The sequence below is a fragment of the Eumetopias jubatus genome, unplaced genomic scaffold (genome assembly GCF_037043125.1).
Source record: "Eumetopias jubatus isolate StellerSeaLion01/CBP00866 unplaced genomic scaffold, mEumJub1_p1.0 scaffold_4, whole genome shotgun sequence".
Lineage (NCBI taxonomy): Eukaryota > Metazoa > Chordata > Mammalia > Carnivora > Otariidae > Eumetopias > Eumetopias jubatus.
This window is the reverse complement of record NW_028274810.1, coordinates 81,671,796-81,694,972: the sequence shown is the minus strand read 5'-3', so window position 1 is coordinate 81,694,972 and position 23,177 is coordinate 81,671,796. Positions and strand designations below refer to the sequence as shown.

Genomic DNA, 23,177 nt, shown 5'->3' with positions numbered 1-23,177 from the left:
CATGAAAAGTCACAGGGGAAGGCTTTAATTGCCCAGTGGTTCCACCTGGGCTTTGGTCAATTATCTGCGCTCAGGATGGTCGTCGTAATGTTTTCAAACGGCCAAGCCCCCTGTGATCCCTCATTCAGTGGCGAAGGTCTGCAGAAGTCAGGTCGAGCTTGTGTGAGAGCAGCACGCCAGCCTACAGGGACTCCCTTCGGACAGACCCGGGATGCCAAACTGTCCTTTGATTTGAACTCGATCCCCGTGAGATGTCACTGAGCCCCAGTCTCTGGCAGGAGTGGGTATGAATGGACTGAGAAGGTCGGGGCTCTCTTACCAATACACAGCGGCGGAGGGTAGTTCCAGCGGCGCACGGTTCCAGGCATGCAGGAGATGTGCGCGTGGCCCTGGAGGGATCAGGAACAGGAGTGGGCTCAGTGCCCCCGGGGGCCCAATTGCATGTACAACCCAGAGCAGGGGGCTTGTTCAGGGGCCTTGTGTTGAGCAACAAGATACACAGAGATCCATGAGCCCTCTGTGGGGTGGGATGAGGCAGAGGGAGAGAGACTTTGGGGAAGGATGCTTATTAACAGCCATTACTAAGGAATTCTCATTACTAAAGGTTCCTGTGAGACTCCTTTAATTACTAGATTCCCTCATGGCCTTCGAAGGAAGATTAAATTTCCCTGAAGTCTAATCAAACCGAAACTTTGCAGGGACACATTCTGAGGCTGGCTGGTGCTAAATCGCCAAAGTCAGCAAAGCTTGACGGTGGTCCCCGGGGGACCCGAGGGGCTTCTCCCTGTTCTTTAGTGACTGTGGCTCGGCTGGCTCGAGGCTGGCCAAGCCCATCTCAGGGGACTCCTGTTTCTTGCCCAGGGTGTCGAGGGGAGGTACCTGGAGGGCGTATCCTGGCTCGCACTGGAAAGAGACCACGTCATTCACCAGGTAGCGCTCGCCAGTCTTCACCCCGTTACTGGGCACGGCGGGTTCTGGACAGCTGCTCAGGCCCACAGCTAGACGAGACAGAGACAAAGAGAAAGGAGGAGGGACAAGCCCAGCAGGTCAGTGCACTGGTAGGCAGAGGGTGCTGCTGGCAGCAGGAAGGAGAAGGGGCTCCAATCTGTGCTTTCTCCACCCTTCACTTCGAGGCCAGTGCTTCCTAACTCTCTTGCCCTCTGAGCACACAGAGAAAGTCAGAACATTTATACAGCATAGAGGCTCAACAGACCGACGCTCCCTGGGGTGGGTGGGCATTACGCAGGGCGTGTGGCTGCCCCCTGGGGCTCAGCGGAAAGACTCTGGAGCTAGGGAGAAGCCCAGCCTTGGCTACAAACCCCCAGACCTCTCCACCCGGCTTCTCCTGCACCACTCCCAGACCCTCAACTTCCCTCCATTTTCCTTGCCTTAAGAAGACAATTCCTGGGGGCAAGGAAGTTGGGAGAGGGGAAAGAGAGGCAAGAAGGAAGGACAGCAGTTATCAGAGAGAGGCCCCTCAGTGTCACTCAGGAGGCTCAGAGAGTCCCACTCTCTGGGACGGGCTGTCCAGAAAAAAATTTGCCAGTGGGTGAGACTCTCTGCCTTATTTCTCCTGTTGTGTTTTTAAGGTGAGGCCAGTTCCTTTCTGGGAGTAATACTGGGTGTTCCTCATGCTTAGCTCCCCACTGTCAACTCTGGTCCTTGCCCACTGCCGGACCCCTCGCAGCCTCCCTCTCCTTCCCAGCCCTAGGGCCATCCTGCGTCCAGAGGCAGCTGACATTTCTGAGTCTCTCTCCTTGAATCATGGGCAGCCTTACTCAGCAATTCAAAGTGGGTCTCCGCCCGGTGTTACTCAGAATCTCGTCCTCTCACTGGACATTCTAGGACTTGGCCCAGTCCCTTTCCAAGACCCCCTCGGAGGGCTCTCGAGCACTCCTTCATTCTCCTTTCTTGAGTTCCCACGTCCCTCTGCACTGATTTGACCCTTATTCTATACCCAGCATTGTATGCCGTCTTCGACGGGACGTCCGTCCTACTCTTCCTCCCCGTGGCCGCCCCCCTCGCTGCCCGCCCGCTGGCTGAGACTCCCCACGAGCAGGGCTGGGGCATATGTGTCCCACGCACCGTCTCAGCCCCTTGAAGGTCTTCACACCCTGTTTCACAGGTGAGGATGCGTGCCAAGAGGCAGAGACATGCCCTTAGCAAGCCACAGAGCTGGGATTCAGACCAAGCCCAGTCTACCTCTGGAGGCCAAACCCACAGGCCACATGAGCTCACAGGCGACTGAGCCCTGCTCTCCCCACCTCCTCTCCTGAAATCATCTCCATCCAGCTTTGAATTCCCTCTTGGTGGAAACTCGCAGCAAGTGGGAGTGGAGTATCTCCCGACTGGTGGGATGCACTCCACAGGGGCCCCTCTGCAGGTGCGGGCACTTAAGATGCACTAACTAACTAAGATGAAATAAGATGTGCTAGAGAAATCCCTGTGTATGGATGCATGGGACCGGTGGTGCAGTCTTCCAGGGACAAGAGCAAACAGACTTTATGGTTGGGTCTGATCCTAGGCACCTGTACAGCTCAGAGTGTTCGGGAGGGGGCAGCCTCAGCCCTCCTGGTCCATTCCTGGTGGATACCTTCTGATAGCCCTCCTAGTAGATCCCAGATCCCTTGGGAGATACAGGTTCCCTGGGGAAGCCACATGTATGCAGTGCCTGCACGGAGCCAGGTGTGTGCAGAAAAGGAATGGGAAGGGCTGGCCAGCGTAGACCACCACCACCACCCCAGCTCCTGGTGTACAGCTGAGGAGCCCTCATTCCACATTCCGAGCTGACAGTTGGCATGTGCATTAGATAACTACATGTGCTTTTTTTCTTCAGAGGAAAATTCACATATAACAAAATGCATACATCTTACGTGTACATTTGCTGAGTTTTGACAAATGCCTGCACCTGTATAACTCAAACCCCTATCAAAACTACAGAACATTGCTAACTCTAGAAAGTTCCTTTGTCCCAGGCAATTCCCGTCCTACATGTGCCTTATTTATTTATTTATTTATTTTAGAGACAGAGAGAGAGAGAGAGAGCACACGTGCAAGTGGGGGCAGGGAGGGGCAGAGGGAGTGAGAATCTTAAGCAGGCTCCACACTCAGTGCGCAGCCCGAGGCAGGGTTCGATCTCAAGTCCCTGAGATTAAGATCTGAGCCGAAATGGAGTCACTTAACCAGTTGAGCCACCCAGGCGCCCCCTGTAGGTGCTTTTAAGAAGTGCATGGGATTCTTGGAAACGAAAGCTGTTTGGGGCTATGTCCATCCACAGATCTCAGCAGCTAGGCAAGAGACCCCAAGGGCAGGATTCAAACAACCATCAAGCTGAATTTGAAGTACTACATCTTGGCTGTCATCTTGTCTTTTTCTCCCCACTCCTCCTGGCACTCTAAGTAAAACGCAAAGCTACTCAACTTGGTATTTAGTGGCGTGACCACAGCTTAGTAACCTGAAACCTACTTAACCACTGGGCAGTGATAGAATAAGGAGGGGCAGAGAGAAAGAGAGGGAAAGCAAAAGCAAAAGAATGCGGTAGGAGAAAAAAATGGAACGGGGAGGAACGTGAAATCCAAGAGAAAAAAAGAGACAGAGGAAAGTCCATTCTCATTTCTCCTACAGTGCACAGCCTGACTTCATTTAAGCCATGCATACAACAAAGGAAGAATTTTTTTTATCATATGCAATCGATTGCTTTCAAAAGCATATTGTTCCATTTCCATTCCAATTAAATCAACATTAAGTGAGTCATAGCCGCAGCTATGACTTTTCAGTACCCTTCAAAACCATTTGCTTCTACAGTTAATTCTTCCCCTCTGCACCCTCTTTGTAGATTATCAAATATTAAGAGAACAGTAGGTTCACAAAACAAAAACGGTTTTGGCTCCTAGGAGTTTCAGTCGCTTCTGTTTTCCCTCAGCCCTTCCTGCCATGAGAGGACAGTGCTTGATAAACATTAGCTACAAAGAAAACTACCAGTTCCCTTGAACAACAACAACAACAACAACAAGAAATTGAGGAGAGGTAAATTTTTTCTGGGAATGAGGAAGCAGAATGAAAAGAGATTTAGGAAGGAAATGTATCTTTGGAAGAGGAAAGAAAAGAAAAGATTCGAGGGAACCTTTAAGGACTCCAGTGGAAACAGTGGATAAGAAAACAAAATTGGATAGAACAGAGCAAAAGAGTAAAAAGAAAAATGGGAAATATTCAAGAAACCCGGCATACTTGACTCCACCAGGAGAGTGAAGCCTTTGAGGTCTGCAGGGGTGGTGGGGGGGCATCAGAGGTCCCTGTCCTATCCTCTGCCCCTCAGGGTCTTTGCTTCAAGCTGTCCTCCCAGGTCTTTCCTGCCAGGTGCACACTTCTGTTCTTTCAGGCCACGAGCATCCCGGGATCCAACCAATCCTCTCCCAACCATCTAGATAAAGCTCATTTGTTTGGAGACCAGCTGAGCATCTGCATAACATCCAATGCTAACCTTCTCAGGCCTCTAGCACCAAAGGGGGCTCCCATCTGCAAAGGCCCACGCTGACCAAGGTGGTCAAGTCAACTCTACCTTCCTGTATTTCTTACTTCTCAATCCAAACTCCTTCTGTAAGGTCTCACCTGACCAGGTTTAGCTCCCCTCTTCTGTACTTCCTTAGTGTATTAGGTTGCACTAAAATTATTGCTCCCTTGTTCCTCTATCTCCCTAGACTTTGTGTGTGTGAGGGCAGGAACGATCTCTTACTCATCTTTGTTCTGTGGGCATCTAGCACAGGGCTTGCCACATTGGGTACACTCAGTGTTGGTTCATGACATCAACCTCTCCACCTGCCCCAGGGAGGAGTGACCATGCTCTCTTTTGAACTACTGCCCTACCATCTGGGGACATCCATGAGAGCACCTGGAATCTTGTAATGCACTTCTCTGTCCATGTGTCTGCCTCTCTTTAATGGACTCGGAGAGGACTTACTGATCTTACCTAGTCCTAGCAAACCCCAGCACAGCACCTGGCACATTGTAAACACTCAATAACTATTTGCTAGATGAATGTATAATAGATGCCTCTGTCTACCCATTCTTTCCTCTACCCAGAGGGGAAGGAGAATGGCAGGCTGTCCCAGGATGAAAACAGTCTCCCCAGCAGCCTCTGTCTTTGTTGCCCCACCAGGCACGTCCACAAGCCTTTTTCTTTTAAGAGTTTTTCGTTGTGATCACTTCGGGACACTGGAAGCCAAGATGGAAGGTTCCAAGAGGGGAGAGAGAAATCTGGTGCAAGAGGAGTGAAATTTCTCATGAGGACAAGAACTTCAAAGATGGCTGCATCACAGAACCCGGGCTTGGAGAGGACAGGTTTCAGGAGCAGAGGAGGGCACCTGCATTTTCACACATCCCAGATTCTATACTGGACCTAAGTCAACGACGGGGCTCCCTTCCGATCCCGGTGGGGAAACAGGGGAAGTGTACAGGTGTCTGAGTAACAGACACTGGGGTGAGAATCCCGGCTCCGCCACTTACTGGTTGTGCAGTCTTGAGGAGTTTCAGACCTTCTTTGAGCTTTAGCATCTTCATCTAGGTCTGTGGTAAGGTTTATGTGGGATGGAGAATATACAGCCCCAGTATGCTCCCTGCTCATTGTGGGTCCTTGGTACCTGTCAGTTCCCACCCCGAGCCCTGTACACAGCTGAGACTTTGGATCCTCACTTTTGTACTCCAAGTGGAAGCCAGCTGCTGACACACTGATATCTGAGTAGAAATGAAGGTAGAGCTGGTTGGAGGTGCTGTTCAGAAGGGCAGGCACGGTTGTTCCTAGGGCAAGGACACAGAGACCGTTCACACTTAGCCTCCCCCAGCCCCCGAGCTCCTTCCCATTTCTCTTGCTTTCACTACCTGCTGACATTCTTCTCCCAAGACCCTCAAATGTCCCCAGTTATCATACTTGTTACATGACAAATTAGCACCCCCCTCCCCCCCACAGAGTGCTAGGTCTTCTTCAGTGGCTGAGGAACAGGAGACCTCAAACTTTCTGCAAAATGAGCAGTGGCAGAGCCATATGCCAGAAGGAGGGAGAGTTCCACAGGCAGACCAAGAGTTTGGTCCCCTTCCCAGCCATCTTCAAAAAACTCTGACACGTATAATTCTCTGGGCAATCCAGGCAGTGTAGACTGTATATATGGTGCACATGACTCCTTTTTATATCTTGGCAACATGGAATTCTGGAGCCCGAAGGACCCAGATGATTGCCCTGGCCATTGGGCAAAAGCACACACCACACTCAGTGAAAAGTCTGCCATTGGAATGGAAAACAGTATAGCCACTTTGGAAAACAGTTTGTCAGTTCCTCAAAAAATTTAAATATAGAGTTATCATATGACCCAGAAATTCCGCTGCGAGGTATATACTCAAGAGAATTGAAATCATGTCCCACAGGAACTTCTCCATGAATGTTTATAGTAGCATTATTCATAATGAACCAACAAGTGGAAACAACCGAATGTCCATCAACTGACGGATGGGTAAGTGAAATCTGGTCTATCCACATGGCGAAGTGCTGGCTCATATTACAACATGGTGAGCCTTGAGTGAAAGAAGGCTGAGTGAAAGAAGCCAGACCCAGAAGGCCACATATTGTAGGATTCCATTTATATGAAGTTTCCAGAACAAGCAAATCTATAAAGATGGCAAGTAGGTTGTCAAGTTGTGGTTGCCAAGGGATGGGGGAGGGGGAGCAATGGGGAGTGCATACAAATGAGTACCTGGTTTCTTTTTGGGGTAATGCAAATGTTCTGGGGTTGGATAGCAGTGATAGTTTTAGAATCTTGTGAATATACTAAAAGTCACTGAATTGTACACTCTTTTTTCACTGTAGCATTATTATTATTGTTTTATTATTGAGCTCTAATTGACATATAACATTATATTAGTTTTGGATGTGTGACATAATGATTCAATATTTGTATATATCACAACACGATCACCAAAATGAGTCTAGTTAACATCTGTAAATTATACACTTTAGAATGGTGAATTTTACAGCATGTGAACTACATGTCAGTAATAATAATGATGGTGATGATGATGATGAAGTCCACCACTGCCCTCCGAGTTGAGGTCCCTGGAAGCCCCACCTCACCTGAGAAACTCCCCAGCATGGTTACGGTGTTGTCCGCACCATCAAACACCTCCAGAGAGTCCCAGTTCTGCTCTGTGACAAAACTGATGACTTGAATCTAGGAAGGCAGAGTAATTGAACTGTTGGTTAGGCAGCCTGTGTCCGTCTGTCTGTTCCTCCCTCCCCTCTTCTCCATTCATGTAGTTCATTCCAGTACTGAGTACCCACTCTGGGGCTGACATTGTGCTAGGTCCTTCCGATAAAAGTGAGATGCTCTCTCTACCCATCCCCACCCCCCCAAGGACCTCATTTGCCCAGTGGGGGAAACAGATGTAAAACGAAGGGTTGTAAGACAGTGGGGTACTTTGTCAGTCAGAGAATGGGGAAAGGGAATTTCAGGAAGTGGGACTACTTCAGTCTGAATGGCCCTGTCTTCATCTCTCACACATTCCTCAGGTTCCCTACTTTCCTGTATGGATGACATCAGACATCATTCAGTGATGGTCCAGGAACACACTCCTGGCCAGACCTGCCCACCTCGAGTCCCTGCTGGCTGCCACTCTGGTAGCCTTGCTGCCATAACCAGTTCTGAGGGCTTCTCCACTCGACTTTTACCACTGGGGACCAGTTGGGCCCCCATTCTGCTCCTATAGCTTGGGCTCCATGTGTGACACCAAGGTGTGTGCCTGGGGCTTCTCCATGCCTCATTTGTTTGCTCTTTCTCCTCTCCTGCAATGTCCCCTCTTCCATCCCCCATCATCTTGATAAAAGAACCCTTCAAACCATCAGAAAAACATCTTCTATGAATCTTCCCCAATCTCTGTATTTCTTTCATTCCAGGCCCATTTCCTCTTCCGGCCTTCCCCAATGGCCCAAGCTGGTGCCACCCCTTCTCTTTCCTGAGGTACCCAGCTCTCTCTCTCCACACCCCCTGAAGCTTCTGGGCCTCGAGCTGGTGTGTTTTTCTGCTTGTGGACCTCACCTCCACATCTGGCCCGAGGGGCAGGGACAGGGCTGAAATGTCTTCTCCAGGCCACCTGCTGGACTGAGGCCTCCCCTAGCCCCTACCTGGATACCAGCGCCTTCAGGGACCATGATCTTCCACACACAGTTGAGGCTGTTGAGGTAGGGCTCTGGGAAGCCAGGGGACAAGATGGTGCCCCTGCGCTCCGTGAGGTTGCCTCCACATGGCACTGGGAAGGAGGCAGTTCTGGTCAGAGGTTTCTCCTGCTTATCTTTGGGTCCCCTATGGGAGCCTCCCCAAACACTCCTCTCAGGGTCCCCCAGCCTCCCTTGCTGGCTGTTGGCTTCTCCCATAGGCCCTCATCCCTGCTCCTTCCATGGCTCCTATCCCTATAACCCTCCTTCCCATGCACCCCTCCCCCAGCAACCCCAGCTCCTCCTCCTTGCTGTCTTCACACCCAACCCACAGGATTAGTGATTTGTCCTGAATGGGACACCCTACTTAAGTTATGCTGGTGAGCAAGGGCTGCTGTTGGGTCTCGCTGGCCACCCCTTCCCCAGAGTCCCGGTTGTCCAGGTACTCACCCACACAGGTGGGCGCTGATACGTTCCACTGGGCCAAGGCCCCGGGAACAGGGAGGCACTCGATTTCTGGGGACCCCTGCAGGGCATAGCCGGAGTTGCAATCGAAGCGGACGATGGCCCCCACCGAGAAGTCACTTCCCAGCCTCTTGCCATAGCGGGGTTCCGGCACAGAGCTGCACTGTGTGGCGCTGGTTCGGGGTACCGCTGCAGGGGACAAAGGCACTGAGGGGTAGGCCTCACCCTTCTGGAAACTGGCCCAGGGATGGACACACAATGGTACTAGAGCTGAGCCCGTCTGGATGGGACCCTGAGAGGCTCTGTGCGCTTTCTCTCAGGGCAGGGGTAGGGGTTTTCCAGAACAAGGCCCATTTTACTGAAATATAGTTGCAGCACAGCTTCTGGAAACCTTGGGAGGCAGACTTTAGGCTCAGTTGTTTTCAGTGGCTTCTCCATGATGCTCTTCAACTATCAGGGTCCCATGTCCCCTTAGAATGGCCCTTCTTCTTCCCTTCGCCCTGTCTTTGGCCTCTTTCCCCAGGTGCCTTAAGACTCTGCCCAGGGTTGGGGCACCTGAGTGGCTCAGTCGTTAAGCATTTGCCTTCGGCTCAGGTCATGATCCCAGGTTCCCGGGATTGAGCCCCGCATCAGGCTCCCTGCTCAGCGGGAAGCCTGCTTCTCCCTCTCCCACTCCCCCTGCTTGTGTTCCTTCTCTCGCTTTGTCTCTGTCAAATAAATAAATAAAATCTTAAAAAAAAAAAAAGACTCTGCCCAGGGCTCTACTCTCATGACCTGAATCTGAACCTCCCCTCCCCCTGCCCAACTGGCACATAGTATGCTTTAACCCAGGCCCCAGATATGGCGTGCCCTTGTGGCAGGGGAATTCAGCTCCTCCTGGGCAGTGGGATGAATGGGACATGTCTAGAACGGGCCCTAAAAAAGTGGGCATGCTTCTGGACAAGGAGAGGTTGGGGCCTGCAGGTGAAAGCCAGGGAAATCCAAGATTTTGCCTTTCAAGGCCAGTGAGGAAGGGAACAGACATTGATCACCTGCTTGGTGCCAATTACTCTGTGAACTCTCTTAACTCCATCAGTGAGGTAATATGCTTACTCTTATCTCATAGGTGAGCAAACTGGGGCTCTGAGGGGTGGAGCAGCTGGTGCCCAGTTAGAAAGTGGCAGAGCTCAGATTCAAAGCCATGTCCACCTTAATTCCAAGTCTGTGTTTTTCCACACCTTTACTGTGCTTTGCAGAGAAAACCAAACTCCATGGGAGAGAGCCTAGGTATGAGGCCTGGGCTGGTCGTCCCAATACCACTGGGACTGTGCCAGCCAATGGGGGAGGGGGAGGGCAGGAGTCAGCCTCCCGTGTCTGATTTCTTCCCTCATTTGACATGGAGTTTGGCCTAAGAATTGTCTGTTGGGCAAATGGATGTCTAAATTCAACTGAATTTCAAGGAACTGCACTACAAATCAGCAACTGCCCTCCAGCACCCTAAGACTGAGGCCCAGACTAGGGGTCAAAAGTCCCTGTTCCTTTGGTCAGGAAGTCACTACAGAGCTGAGATTGCTCTCACACCTCTCACACCCACTTCCTGCATACCTTGATAGACAAAGTGGAAACCTCTGGCTGGTGCTTGGCCCTTGGCGCTGAACTTAATGAGAACTTGATTGGAGGTGGCCAGGGGCAGCGATTCTCCTGCCGAGGTAAGGGGTGAGGAGGAGAGGAAGACAGTGAGTCCAGCAGTCGGCCCAGCAGAGAAGATCCTGGCCAGGAAGGAGAGGCTGCCCATACCCCCCACAGCAGTTCCTTCCATATCCCAGGTCTTCCTGAAATACAACCTCCCATTTTTACTGCACTTTATAGTTTAAGGTTTGCAGAAGGCTTTAGCATCTATGGTCTTACCTTGACCCATGTTCATTGCGAGGTTGGCATGACAAGAGTTCAGTGCCCCATTTAATAGATCAAGAGAGGATCAGAAAGATTAAATGACCTTCCCAGAAAGGAGAAAGCATCTAGACATATGTTGACTCACAAGGATGGGGAGAATGGCCGTTACCAACCTGACTGGTGGTTTACTTGGAAAATGGACTTTAAAAAGAAAAATGGCACCAGCTTCTGGGAAGGAGGGTGATGTGAATATCTGAGAGTAACTGGCCCTTCCCAGATGCTGTAAAATGATCGATAACCACAGCAATTGTGTAATTTATTGCTCACACTAGAACACTTGTGAGAGCCAAAGGGCGTGTTATTAATAATTATGTTGGGACAACCAAGTGAAAGCTGGGACTGTCACAAGCAAAGCAAGATGTATTGCCACCCAACTGATAGCACACAAATTGGGGAAAACCTGTATGGGCATAGGATACCTTTATATCAGAAGATAAATTTCCATCTTCTCCTTGATGTGGTACAAATGGACTAGAGTAAAGACAACACTAACTGGACCGATAGCTGTGAAGTGCAGTCCTGTTTATCGTCACTCTCTTGAGACAGCTGAGGGAATATGGCTTGGCAGGCAGTGGCACGGCCACTCTGCATGTTGCCCCTCCACAGCCTTAGGGGTCCCTGAGATAGCCACTGCCCACACCACACCCCCACGCCCTGCCACCATCAGAAGGGAAGTTGGGGCTGCAGACGGCCGGGCTAAGTCTCCACTGCAGTGAAGGCTGGAGTTGGGACCAGCCGAGGAGCCACTGGGAAGCACTTCTGGGGTCCACCAGTGCTTCCAGAAAGCCCATGTGATGCTACTGGCCATAGGGAGTAGAGAGTTTTATATAGCACACTATTTACATGTGACCCAGATGGCTGAGCCTGGCTAGGAGTCATTGCCCCAGATAATTTCTGGCTGTCAAAGCAAAAAGAAAACTCATGAAGCAAAAGCCTCTTTTTTTAACAGATGTGAGCAGAATAAAACTGTACTTTTCCATCCTCCCATCCTCTGGCCTGATATGTGGATTAGGACCCCTGTGATCTCTCACAAACCCATTTCAACTTCCAACCCTGGATGTACACAAACCTCCCTCTCCATGGACAAGCACATAGTAAAATCCCTGGAGAAAAGACAAGCTCCCAAAGTTTTAAGGGTAAAGACCACTCAGAAATCAAAGCAAACATTTTTATGTGAACTACAAAAAAGAACAGGGAAAAATTTCAGAAGATTTTCAATTGTGGTTGTCACAAGATTAGATCTAGTATTGCATCTATAAAGTCAGAGAGGGCAGGCGTGCCAAAGAAAGTTCTGATATCAATAAAGCCTTCAAAACTGAGAAGCACTAGTACATGGTGGCTGGATTCTGTAGAAATTGAACAGAGAAGTGGAGATTAAATTTGGGACATTCTTCCAGAATCCACAGGAAAAGGATAAAGAGATGAAAATAATGAGAGACACCACAAGCGACATGGAAGATAGATCAAAGGAACTCCAATATGCACACATCAAGAATTCTAGAGAGAGAGAGAGAGAGAAGACAGGAGAAATTGAAGGAGAAGAAACAGTTTACAAAAGAAGATAACTTTCCTAAGCTTAAGAAAGACTTGAGGCTCAGACTAAAATTGTACTCAAAGTGCCAGATGTAATTAACAAAAAGAGATTTCCACTGCAACATATCCTAGTGGGCTTTTAAATTTTAAATGTAAAACACAAACATATGAGAGGCATCCAGAGAGAAAAGAAGGGGTTACCTACAATGATAAAGAATCAGGTTGGAGTCCACTTGGCTTTGATATTAATGGGTGGAATGAAGTAGAACAGCAGCTGCAGTTTTGAAAGAAGTTTGTGACCCGTAATTTGATTTACAATCAAGTTGTCATTTATATGATACGTCAAAGGAAAGACGTACTCATACTTGCAAGGTGACAGAAAGTACTGCAGTGATGAGCCTGCTAAAAAAAAAATGATTGGAAGTAGGGAAATCAGAAACTCTCAGGGATAAAGACAACCAGGAAAATAATAGTTAAACCCAAATAATTATTATCAATGAGATAGCAAAACTAAATGCAAGTGTAAACACTTGTTCTTGGGGAAGAAGTCCATAATTTACAAGTAATTAATAATAACATTCATATGAAAGTCTAAATATATATAAGAAAAACCCTGGAAGTTAGAGATGGGTCAGATATGAATAGAAAAGCAAGAAAGCAAAAGCAAAACAAAAGAAACAAAAACCCACAAAGAACAAAACCAGATGACAGTTATCAGACCAAATGTAAAATAATAAGTAAACGTCCTCTTTCTCTGAGAGAAATCAAAGCAAACATTTTCTCTGAGAGAAAATGAGGAAAGATCTATCAGGTGAAACACAGATACAAAAATGGTTGGAAACACAAGAAGACAACAAAATATCACAGTTGTAGTGGGATCTTTAAATCTGCAACATTCTCAATCAGTGATGTAACAAATAGAAAAACAAAACAAAGATTGTTGAGTAGTGGTCCTCAAGCTTCTTTTTCCCCCATCAACACACCTCAGGGACAGGGGCATACCACTCCCATCACCTCATCGGTGTTTCTCCAAATGAGGAATAAGGGAGGATTTGAGAATATTGATATTTCTACCTATTGGTTCTATCTATCTATCTATCATCTATCTATCTATCTATCTATCTATCTATCTATCTATCTATCTATCTATCTATCTACCTACCTACCTCTCTATCCATCCATCCATCTATCCATCTATACCCATTTCTTTCTACCCATTGGTCCTTTACATCTGTATCTGTACATGCATCTATATCCACATTTGCATATACAGGTCCTAACTGTCTCTCTCTCTCTGCCTGTGTCTACACTTCTATATCTATAGCTAAACTGATACCTCTATCTATCTTGAAAATCACGAGGTTTTGAAAAAGCATCCTACCCCCCAGGAGATCCTGAATTACACTCCTGGCTGGGTGTGCATATGTGGGGTATTGATATCAAAACCTCATTCCATTGAGAACCACTGATAGAATGGAATTGAATAATAAAATTGAGTAAGATTGGTCTAATGGCTATTACAAAGCTAATTTAATCCTAACAATAGCTCTAGGAGGCAAAGGTTTTCCTCTCTGCATTTTACGCTGAGGGAACTGCAGCTCAGAGGGGTCAAGCTCCAGCCCCCACAGGCACCTAGCTGGCAGAGGGGAGGGCTGAGATTAGGGGCCAGGCAGTGAGTGCTGGGCCTGAGCTCCCCATCTCTCTGTGGCCTCTCAACCCTGAAGAGCACACACTCTCTTCTGAGATACTTAAAGAATTAAAAAAAAAAGGTCTTCGGCTACTGAGCAGACCTCATTTCATCCCCAGAGCGGAAATGGTACAGGTTATATTCTCTCACCATGCGGCAATAAAATGAGAAATTAACACAAATGTTTAAATGTAACAAGAACAAAATCCAAGTTCCTGGAGGAAAAGAAGAGGCAGCCTTAAGGGACTCAGGCAAAAAGAGGAAAACATGATGACAGATTATCCAGAAAGTAACAAGGAGGACAATAGTACACATCAATGCTCATAGCATGAAGCCCAAACTGCTTAGAGGGGAGTGTACTACCATCCACATGCTTTTCATTACACAGGGAAAATAATGAACAAAGCTCTTAGTTCAAGGAGTTAGCACAAGAAGAACAACATAAACTGAAGAAAAACAGGAGGAGAGACATTATGAAATAAAGCCATAAGTTAATTAATTGAAAAATAACAAAGTCCACAGAAGAATTGAGAAGTAGAAGCAGTAAGAAATGCAACAAAACAACATCAAACCTCTGGTCCCTATGGGAAAAGAGAGTCACTAGGAATACAGCCCTCAGCGTGCAAAGGCAGGGGCTATAACCGCTAACACAGAGGAGATTCAACAGCATTAGAGTCGATGATATAACCTATGCTGCTGAATTTAAAATAATTACAAAATGGGCTTTTTACTGAAATATAAAGTATCCACATTGATATTGAGATAAGATGCTTGAATAGACCAATAACCATGGAAGAAAATAAAAGAAAAAACACTAAAAAGGAAGAGATAAAATAATGAGACAAATTTATTTGCAGAAGATATTGCTTCTTGCCTTAAGGGCCTGGGAGAAATCAGTCGGCAGTGTCGGCTTTATTACAGAGGGTTCATTGACTTTACAAAATGACTATACCAAAAACGCCAGTCTTCTACTATAGTAGCAGAGACCAGCTAGAAAATATAATGGAGGGAAGGGGAGACGAGTTCACAGCAGCAACAAAAACAACAAAAGTTCCCATGAAATATCTAGGAGGGAAGTTAACAAAAAACGAATACGGCCGAAGTGAAAATTAGAGTCCCGTCCCTAAGGTTACAAAAGATAGGTCAGTGGAGAGGCATACCATGTTCCTGGAAGGGAAGAAGGGTGACTATCATAAAGATGTGAGTTCTCCTTCAATGAATCAATAAGTTTAATGGAAGTTCAATGAAAACTCTGATGCAAATTTTTTTAACTTGACAAGGTATTTCTAAGAAGTTATTTGGAGGCAAAAATCAACAAGAACAGCCAATAAAAAATTCAAAAGAAAGAATGACTTTGGGGACTTATAGTACCCTATGTTTAAAATTATCATAATATTAAACATTTTCATAATCTTACATTATGAAAAAAGTAAAAAAACTTTTTGACACTGATACAAAAATAAACAGACACTTAAAGACATGGATAAAAACTCTAGAAACATATCCTTAACTTCATAAAAATTTAATAGATGTAAATCTGGCATTTTGAAAATGCTGTTAGGACAACTGACTAACTAAATTTGAAAGAATATGGTTAGATTTCCTAAAACAAATAAGAACTCAAAATAAATTCCAAAGGTATTAAAGCAAAACAAACTGAAAAGAAGTGAAAGAAAACACAGAATATTTACTTAATCAGCATAAAAGTAAAGGAGAAAACTATAAAAGAAAGCACTGATAGATCTGATATCATGGGAAATTTAAATTTTCTGACATTAAAACACACCCTGAAGAAAATTAAATGGCAAATGATAAACTGTAAGGGAAGGCTTTTTATAGCATATAATATGGACATGAAGTTTTTATGGTACATGAGATGTATAGCTTGTAATAATATGGAGCTCTCCTAAGTCAATAAGAAGATAAATGCTGATAGAAAAATCAACAGCAATTCACAATTAAATTCACAGATAAAAAATGCATGGGCCAATAATTACATTATGAAAAGGTTAACTCAACTAGTAATTAAAAAAAAGGCAAATTAAGAAATGAGATACCATTTTCACTTTTCAAACTGATGATGTTTTGTTTCCTTAATTAACTAGTTTTTGTGAGAATAGAACATGCCCTCTTATTTATTGGTGGTGAACAAAGTGGCAAGAACTTTCTAGAGGGATGACTAGTATTTTGGCATATCTTAAAATCTGGGATTTTGAGAATTTTGTTTGAAACAGCTGATTAACTAAATTTGAAAGAATATAGTTATGTTCCCATAAAAAGCCTTAATAAAGATCACACCTATTCTTTAACTTGGCAATTCTACTTCTAGATAATCTAAGGTAATAGTCAGAAATGTATATAAAGACATATGCATAATACAGAGTTACTACTATTCGTGAGAGTGAAAAATTAGAAACAACCTCAATGTTCAATAATAAGGAATTCATTACGTAAATTTTTTACATAAATTTTAAGTAACTACATGATAGACTATTTTGCATCATTTAAAAATCCTATTATAGATGAAAATGACAGAAATGCTCACAATGAACGTTTTAATAAAAATATGTATATTGTTTTATTCAATAAAATATGCAAAAGATTGAGTCTAAGTAGAAATAAAGCCTGGGGGGGATACACTCCATCTTTCAGTGGTTCTTTCTGGGTGGTTTTTGTTTTAATTCTCCATACAATTATTTTGCCTTGCCTCTAAGTTTTCTACATTGAAAACACAGTATGCTTATAATTAGAAAAACATGGGCCAAGAATAAACCAACAAGGGAATATTACACCACTTGGGGGCAGCGGTGTGTAGATACAGCTTGTGGAGAGGGTAGTTTCTGAAGCCCCCTTCTATGTCTGGGCTACCAGGAGCTGACTGTTGCGTTGTAGAGACAGCACCAGCGCAGATAGACACAAAACTGTGTGATTCCACCTGTGGCCAGGCTTATAGGGCCTCTTTCCTTTCAGCTGGCCCACCATGCCCTCAGCCCACCACCATTCCCAACGCCGATTGAGCCCTGGGTACCTGTATGGGAACCTGAGAGGGAGCTGAGGAGCCGGGAGTGCTGGCTGTGGCCATCATGCACCTCCACCACGTCGTTGAGGGCCGTGTGGAAGAAGGCGAACTGTCCAAACACCACTGTGGAGGAGACATGGAGACCTCAGCATGGAATATTGGCCGCCATCCTGGGGGCAAGGACTGGAGGTGTGGGGGCTGCAGGCTGGAAGCAGGGAAGCCTTGGAAGAAGTTGTTGGTTCCTGGGGCTAACTGCTTGCTGAGGCTTTCTACCTGCTGATCAGCACATTGGCCAGACACCAGGCACAGGGTTGTGGGGAGGTGGAGAGGGCTGGCTGGCATTCTCCCTCACCTGTCAAGGTAACATTGAAGACTGAACTCAATGGTCAGGGTTGGTGGAAGTGGAGCTGAGCTAAGCCTATTCCTTTCTCAGCAGTGGCAGCAGCTACTCATGGACATGGGAGGGCTTTTGGCAACATCCCCCATTTTCCATGTGATCTCAGGACCCTGTATTTTCCTTTATTTTTTCTTCAAAAATTCAGCTGACCAGGATAGCTCTGATACAAGATTCCCCACAGTTAAGAGGAATAAGGGTGGTGAGTAGCAGCTGCTCCTGGGGAAGGAACAACTGTCTAAGGAATGGGCAAACATCTTTAGCTCATTTCCCTCTGGCCAACCCAAAGGAAGAGGCAAAATGGCATTTATTAAGCACCTGCTGTGTGCCAGGTACCCACTAGAATGCACACCCTGTGAAAGCAGGAATGTTTCCTATCCTGTTCACCTAACTCAGCACCCATTTTCAGGGCTCCAAAATGTGCTCTCCCCCCTGCTCCTCCTCCCACCCCTCTGACTTCTGCTCCTTTCTCTCCTCCCCCGGTTCTTGCCCTCAGATGCACCTGACAAACTGGGAGGCCGGTGCAGGCAGACTGAACCAAGGTCTTGCAGATAGCTTAATTGGAGCTGTGCCCGCTGTGGGGTCAGACACACAGCCCCTCCAGCAGTGACTGGCAGAGAGGGGGTGGCTGAGGAAAGCCCCTGTGATTTGTAAGTCAATAAAGGGGGAAAAAAACCCCACTTAAGCAAAGAGATAAGCAAGATAATTTCAGATAGTGTTAAAATTAAGCCCTGGAGGTAATGGGAAAACATGATAGGATGAGGCAGGTCACTTTAGGTAGGGGATCAAAGGAAGATCTATTGGAAGAGGATGTCAGAGCTGAGACTTGAGCTAGAGGACAAATACTGCAGACCCAGAGGCAAAAATCTGCCCCTAATCCCCGGGTTCAGCATCCTTGGCAAAGAGAAGATACTTGGGACAGATCACTGCCCTTCCTCCAACCAGCTCTCTGCATGCAGGTTTCAGCCCAGTGAAACTGACCAGCCTTGGGGTTGGTCCTTTTAAAGGCCCCAGCTCTTTATTAGGGAGGAATCCAAGCACAAACTGCACACCACTTATCGAGGATTCTCCTCTGTGTGGCAGATTGGATTGGACAACCTTTTAGGACATTGCTAATGGTGACCTTGAAGGTCAAAAATTCCTTCCACTTAAGTATGTTGGGGAGCATGTGCCCACACACCTAAGTGTACAGGGGCTGGGGTGGGAGTGGTTCAAGATGGCTGGAGCTGTAGGTTAAGATGAGAGTGGGAGTTTACAGAGGGCAGGGAGCATGTCAAGCTCATGTCTGCAGCAGAGCGCGTGGTCCCTGAGAGGTGCTTCATAAATGTTTGGTGATATCAGGCCTTGCCCTACACCCATGCCATCCTATCTCAGGAATCAGCGGCCAGCTCTCTGCAGGCTGCCCCATCCGTCCCTCTCCCAGATGGTCAGGATGTATCAGTGCCCTTTACCCCACCCAACACCAATCCTGCTTAGAAATAGTTGTTACTCCTCCTACAAAGAGGAGATCCAGGGAGAAAGCATCCAGGTGGGTCACCTGATTGACTGCCCAGGTACAACCAGCCTGGTTGCCCCTTTGAACTTCCTGAATCCTCCAGGGATGGCAGGACTCCTCGATGTCCCCACTGCCAACCAGGTGACAAGCCTGGTTCTTTTTGGCTGCGTCTCTTAGAATCTGGAGGTTTTTCTGCTGTCTCGGGACACTGGCCTGCTCCTCACTTTTCTTGTCGGCCCTACCTATAGTTGCTGGACCAGCCTCCCAGTCTCAGATGGAATACTGGAACTCGGTGGTTCCCAGCTCTGTCCCACTCCTTCCTTCTTCCTGCCCTTTGGCTGCCCTCTCCTGGGCTCCCCATCAGCCTGGAACTGCAGCCCCTCTACTGAGGCTTAGGCTGTGCTGGCTAGCCTCCGGTGTCCATGCCTTCCCTCTGTCCTGGCTAGCCCCTCCCCAGCTGCATCCCCTGGTTCTGCTGGCCTCACCAGGGACCCTCCTCCCACATGTGTCAGGAGCGTGCCTACAGTGTATCCTCCTTCCACTTCATGCCATCTGCCCCCAGGTGTCCTGTATAGAAGACTTCCTGTTCCTACAGTGGGCGTGCATACGACTGAGGGCAGGATTGGGACACAACTGAGAAGGGCCAGAGGTCCCGGAAGAGGTCAGAAAACATACAAGCAGACATGTAACACCTCCATACCATAGTCCTTGGGCACGGTGACAAAATAGAGGCAGATCTGTCCACTGGTGTAATTTTGGGGGTAATTGGGGGACAAGACCACTCCATCTGAACCCACATACTGTCCCCCACAGGGGGCTGAAAGAGAAATCAGAGAGAGGGCCAGGTGACATTGTAGACCTCTCATCAACAGTCATCCTCTGTTCTGCCCACCCCCAGCCTGAACCACTGGCCCTGGTGGGGCTGCCCTGAGGTTTGCAGCCACTAGCGTGGAGGAGGGGAGTTCTGAGGACATCCCTGGCCTGGTATGTGGCCCGAAACCCACCCTGATGCCATCCAAGGCCCTCCAGGCCACAGGTCAGATCTTGCCCTCTAACTAATAACACTAGCATCTGTCCCTAGAGGCATAGGGGCCTAGGAATGATCTTCTGCCCCATGGCTGAAGTCTCCCCAAGGCAGTTAGTGTCCAATGAGTGAGAGCTGAAGGTCCCATTGGAAGCGGCTGGCCCATGCAACCCAGCCCCTCTCCCTTGAGCAAACGGGTCTCCTTGCTTTCCAACTTGGATGGCCACCATGCTCTTGAAGTTCTGACACTCTAGCCCATGCCTCCTGCCAGGGCCCCATGGCTGAGCCAGACCCCGCTGGCCTTAGTTTTACACACCTGACCTCTCAGTGACTTCCTAGGCTCAGGAATAAGCCCAGGTCACCTTGAAACTCCCAACTCCCTCATACGAGCTGGTGGCATGTGTGGAGGCCTCTGCAGAGGACCTCTATCTGAGTGGGGGTGGGAACACTATGTGATCTGAGAGCGAGGACACGTTGATAGGGACAGTACATCTGGTGAATTTCCAGCCTTTCTCATTCACAGTGAACACGAGGAGCCCGCTTGGAGGGCCATGTCCCACCCCCCAGCCAATAGCCCCCTCCGCTGCTGGCACTCCCTTCTGCCCCTTCCTGTCCCTGCTCCGCCACCTGTGCACACTGGTCGGGGGTTGTTCCACGCGGGCTTCCCATCAGGCCCCAGGACGCAGCTGAGGGTAGAGACGCCCTCAACCTCATAGCCCCCGTGGCAGTAGTAGGTGATGGAGGAGCCCAGCTTCAGGTCGGACCCCACTCGCGTGCCGTTCTTGATGGAACCAGGATCAAAACATGACTCCCGTGGGTTTTCTGGAAAAAAGAAACACACACACACACACACCACACATGCAGAGGACTCATTAGTGGCTCAAGTCTATGGTGCAGCACCCAGGAGAAGACCTTGACTCAAATTAGCCACAGAGCATATGGGGATTTGGGATTGGTGGTCCTTCTCCCTTCAGGTCTGAAAACTTCTCTAAATCTAGGGTTGGAGGTCATCTTAGAGGATGAAATTTTCCTTCTTCTCCCACATTCTTGCCCTAACCCATAAAGGAGCAAGTTGCAGCTAAATGTTGGGGGCCCGTTGTCATGCCTTGACTCACTCCTCTCCAAGGGAGGCTGCCTGCTGTCATATCCATACCTGGCAGGTACTTCTGAGTGCATGGGTACCAATACTTAGATTTAGGAAGGAAGTGGGAAACCCCATTTCAAGCCCTGGACTTTCTAAACAGTTTTCCAGGGCTGTGCACTGGGCTATTGGGTGCTTGCTAGTTTATTAAAACAGTAGTATTTTTCCACTTGATTTTCGTTGCATATATGTCTTCCCAATTAGGCATCCCATAAGGTACCTAACAGGCACCCACTCTGTCCCTCTGTGCTGGACGAGAGCAAACTTGGTGCTGCCTGAGCAACTGAGAGCACTAGTTGGGGCCCCACATCTCTGGAGAAGGGCACTCCGCAGCCTCCCTCACCATTATCTGGAAATCCTGAGCAGCTCTGGGAGCCAATGTTCACTTGCACCCATTGCTGTTTTTCCTCATCCTCCTGTCCAAAGACCACTGGTGTCGTCATGGCTGGGCAGTGTCAGAACACAGCTGAGGCTGGGCAGGGTCAGGGACATGCCACTGGGTATCAGGGTTCCATTGGTCTCCTGGAGGCTACACTACAGGGAGGTCTGGAGATCAGGGCTCACAAAAAGGTGCTGGCAGTCCTTGCAGGAGGACTCAGAAGCTCAAATAGCAGATTTAAGGCAGAAAGAGCCAGAATAGAAGGGATCAGAGTTCAGGGATGAATAGCCGAGGAATTTTGCTGAGGCTGTCCTTGTCACCTGGGCATCTTTTAAGCTATCTATCTGAGATAGCTGCTGTTTTGGGGGGGGGGGTTGTTGCTCAGCTGCCAGTCAGCCCAGTGACTGATGGGATGGGCTCTGAGAGTCCATGGTCCGGCCAAGTCTGGCCACTCTTGCATTGGAGCCCTTATGATGGCCCTGCTCTTTGTCTATGTCTATAGCTAAGGGTGCAGTAGTCCCGGATATGCTATTGCATTTAAACTCAGGTGGGACCCAGAAAATGGTCCCTCATCTAGCAGAAGACACCTCAGTGGTGTCCTTGTGTGCTCTGTGGTGTGTTCCCTTCACCCCCTCATCAAATCTGTCTTTTCCTGAAGCCCACTGGTTCTGGCCAGAATACAACTGGCCATTGGGTGACCCATCTGAGAATAACAGAGACACATGGAACTGTCACCATCTTATATTTCATCTGTTCTTTTTACAAATGACAGCAGGTCAAACCTAATTTGATGTTCCGAGAAATTAGGTAACTTAGGACTAAGTTGACATAGCTCATAAGGGGCAGAACTAGCTGTGGCCCCCAATAACCATTTCCCCTCTTCATCCTTAAATAATAGAAACCAGATTTTATCCAGAGTACCAAGGCACCAGCTAAAATCCATACCTTCTAGCATCTAAGCAGCTATATCTGGCCAGAGAGATGTAAACAGTCAGGTCAGAGAGTCTCCTGCCTCAGAGTAAAGGCCCAAGTCCTTACAGGCCTACAGGCCCTGCACCTTCTATCCCCAATCCCCACCCCTCTACGATCTTGATCTCAACTCCCATCATTCCTTTGCTAACTTTGCTCCAACCACATTGGCCTCTGTGCATGGAATGTTCCTCTGTATGCATGGCTCCCTCTCTCATCTCTTTCAGGATTTAACGCAGTGTCTCCTTCTTAGAGACACTTCCTTGACCAGCTATTTAAATTTTTGATATTCCTCTCCCCAGCACTCCCTTTCTCTGCTTTTGTTTCTCTGCACTGGCATCAATATTATCTCATGTACTATATATCTACCCAGTTTTTTTCTATCTCTCTCCACTAGAATGTGGGTTCCATGAGACAGTTATCCAGTTTTATGTACTGCTCTAGTCCAATGCCTGGTACATGGTTGGCACTCAATAAATGGATAAATGTGGGACTTCTAGAAAGGCTGCTTAAAAGAAAGTTTTATCTTTCTTTTAGAAAGATATCCTCAGCTTAGAGGATGCTCATTGGCCTTTTATTCCTCTTTCCTCCTTCCCCCAGTCTGACCTTAGACATGATGGCTGGAACTCCAGTCACCATTTTGGATCCTGAGATAGCCATGATGATGGGAGCCATGTCTTAGCATGGTATAGCAGAAAGACAAAAGGAGCAGGGATGGGGTTGGGGGTGACCTCATCATCTCTGGATGACAATCTCTAGATTTCTTTTACAGGAAGGAGGATAAACGCCTACCTCATGTAAGAAGCTGTCTTTTAGGTAACAGCTGGGCACATCTGTCCCAGAACTTTACACTGTCAGAAAGCCCTTTCTTCCCTTCCCCATATGGCAAAAACTCCTACACTTTTTAATGCCACCTTCTCTTGAGCGAGTTTCCTGAACTCTGCC

At 47.6% G+C, this 23,177-nt stretch overlaps 1 protein-coding gene across 2 annotated transcripts in view; it reads right to left on the bottom strand.

The window, feature by feature from the left end:
* Positions 1-23,177, bottom strand: part of CSMD2 (CUB and Sushi multiple domains 2) — a 588,524-nt gene that overhangs the window by 91,168 nt on the left and 474,179 nt on the right. For both annotated transcript variants that reach the window (XM_088023017.1, XM_028113838.2), the window contains exons 30-39: positions 20,371-20,565; positions 19,420-19,536; positions 16,840-16,953; positions 10,244-10,339; positions 8,645-8,848; positions 8,165-8,289; positions 7,118-7,214; positions 5,689-5,793; positions 880-998; positions 320-389 (exon numbers count right to left, since the gene is read on the bottom strand). In XM_088023017.1, coding sequence (XP_087879143.1) covers positions 320-389; positions 880-998; positions 5,689-5,793; positions 7,118-7,214; positions 8,165-8,289; positions 8,645-8,848; positions 10,244-10,339; positions 16,840-16,953; positions 19,420-19,536; positions 20,371-20,565 — 1,242 coding nt within the window. The remainder of the gene's footprint in view (positions 1-319; positions 390-879; positions 999-5,688; positions 5,794-7,117; positions 7,215-8,164; positions 8,290-8,644; positions 8,849-10,243; positions 10,340-16,839; positions 16,954-19,419; positions 19,537-20,370; positions 20,566-23,177) is intronic.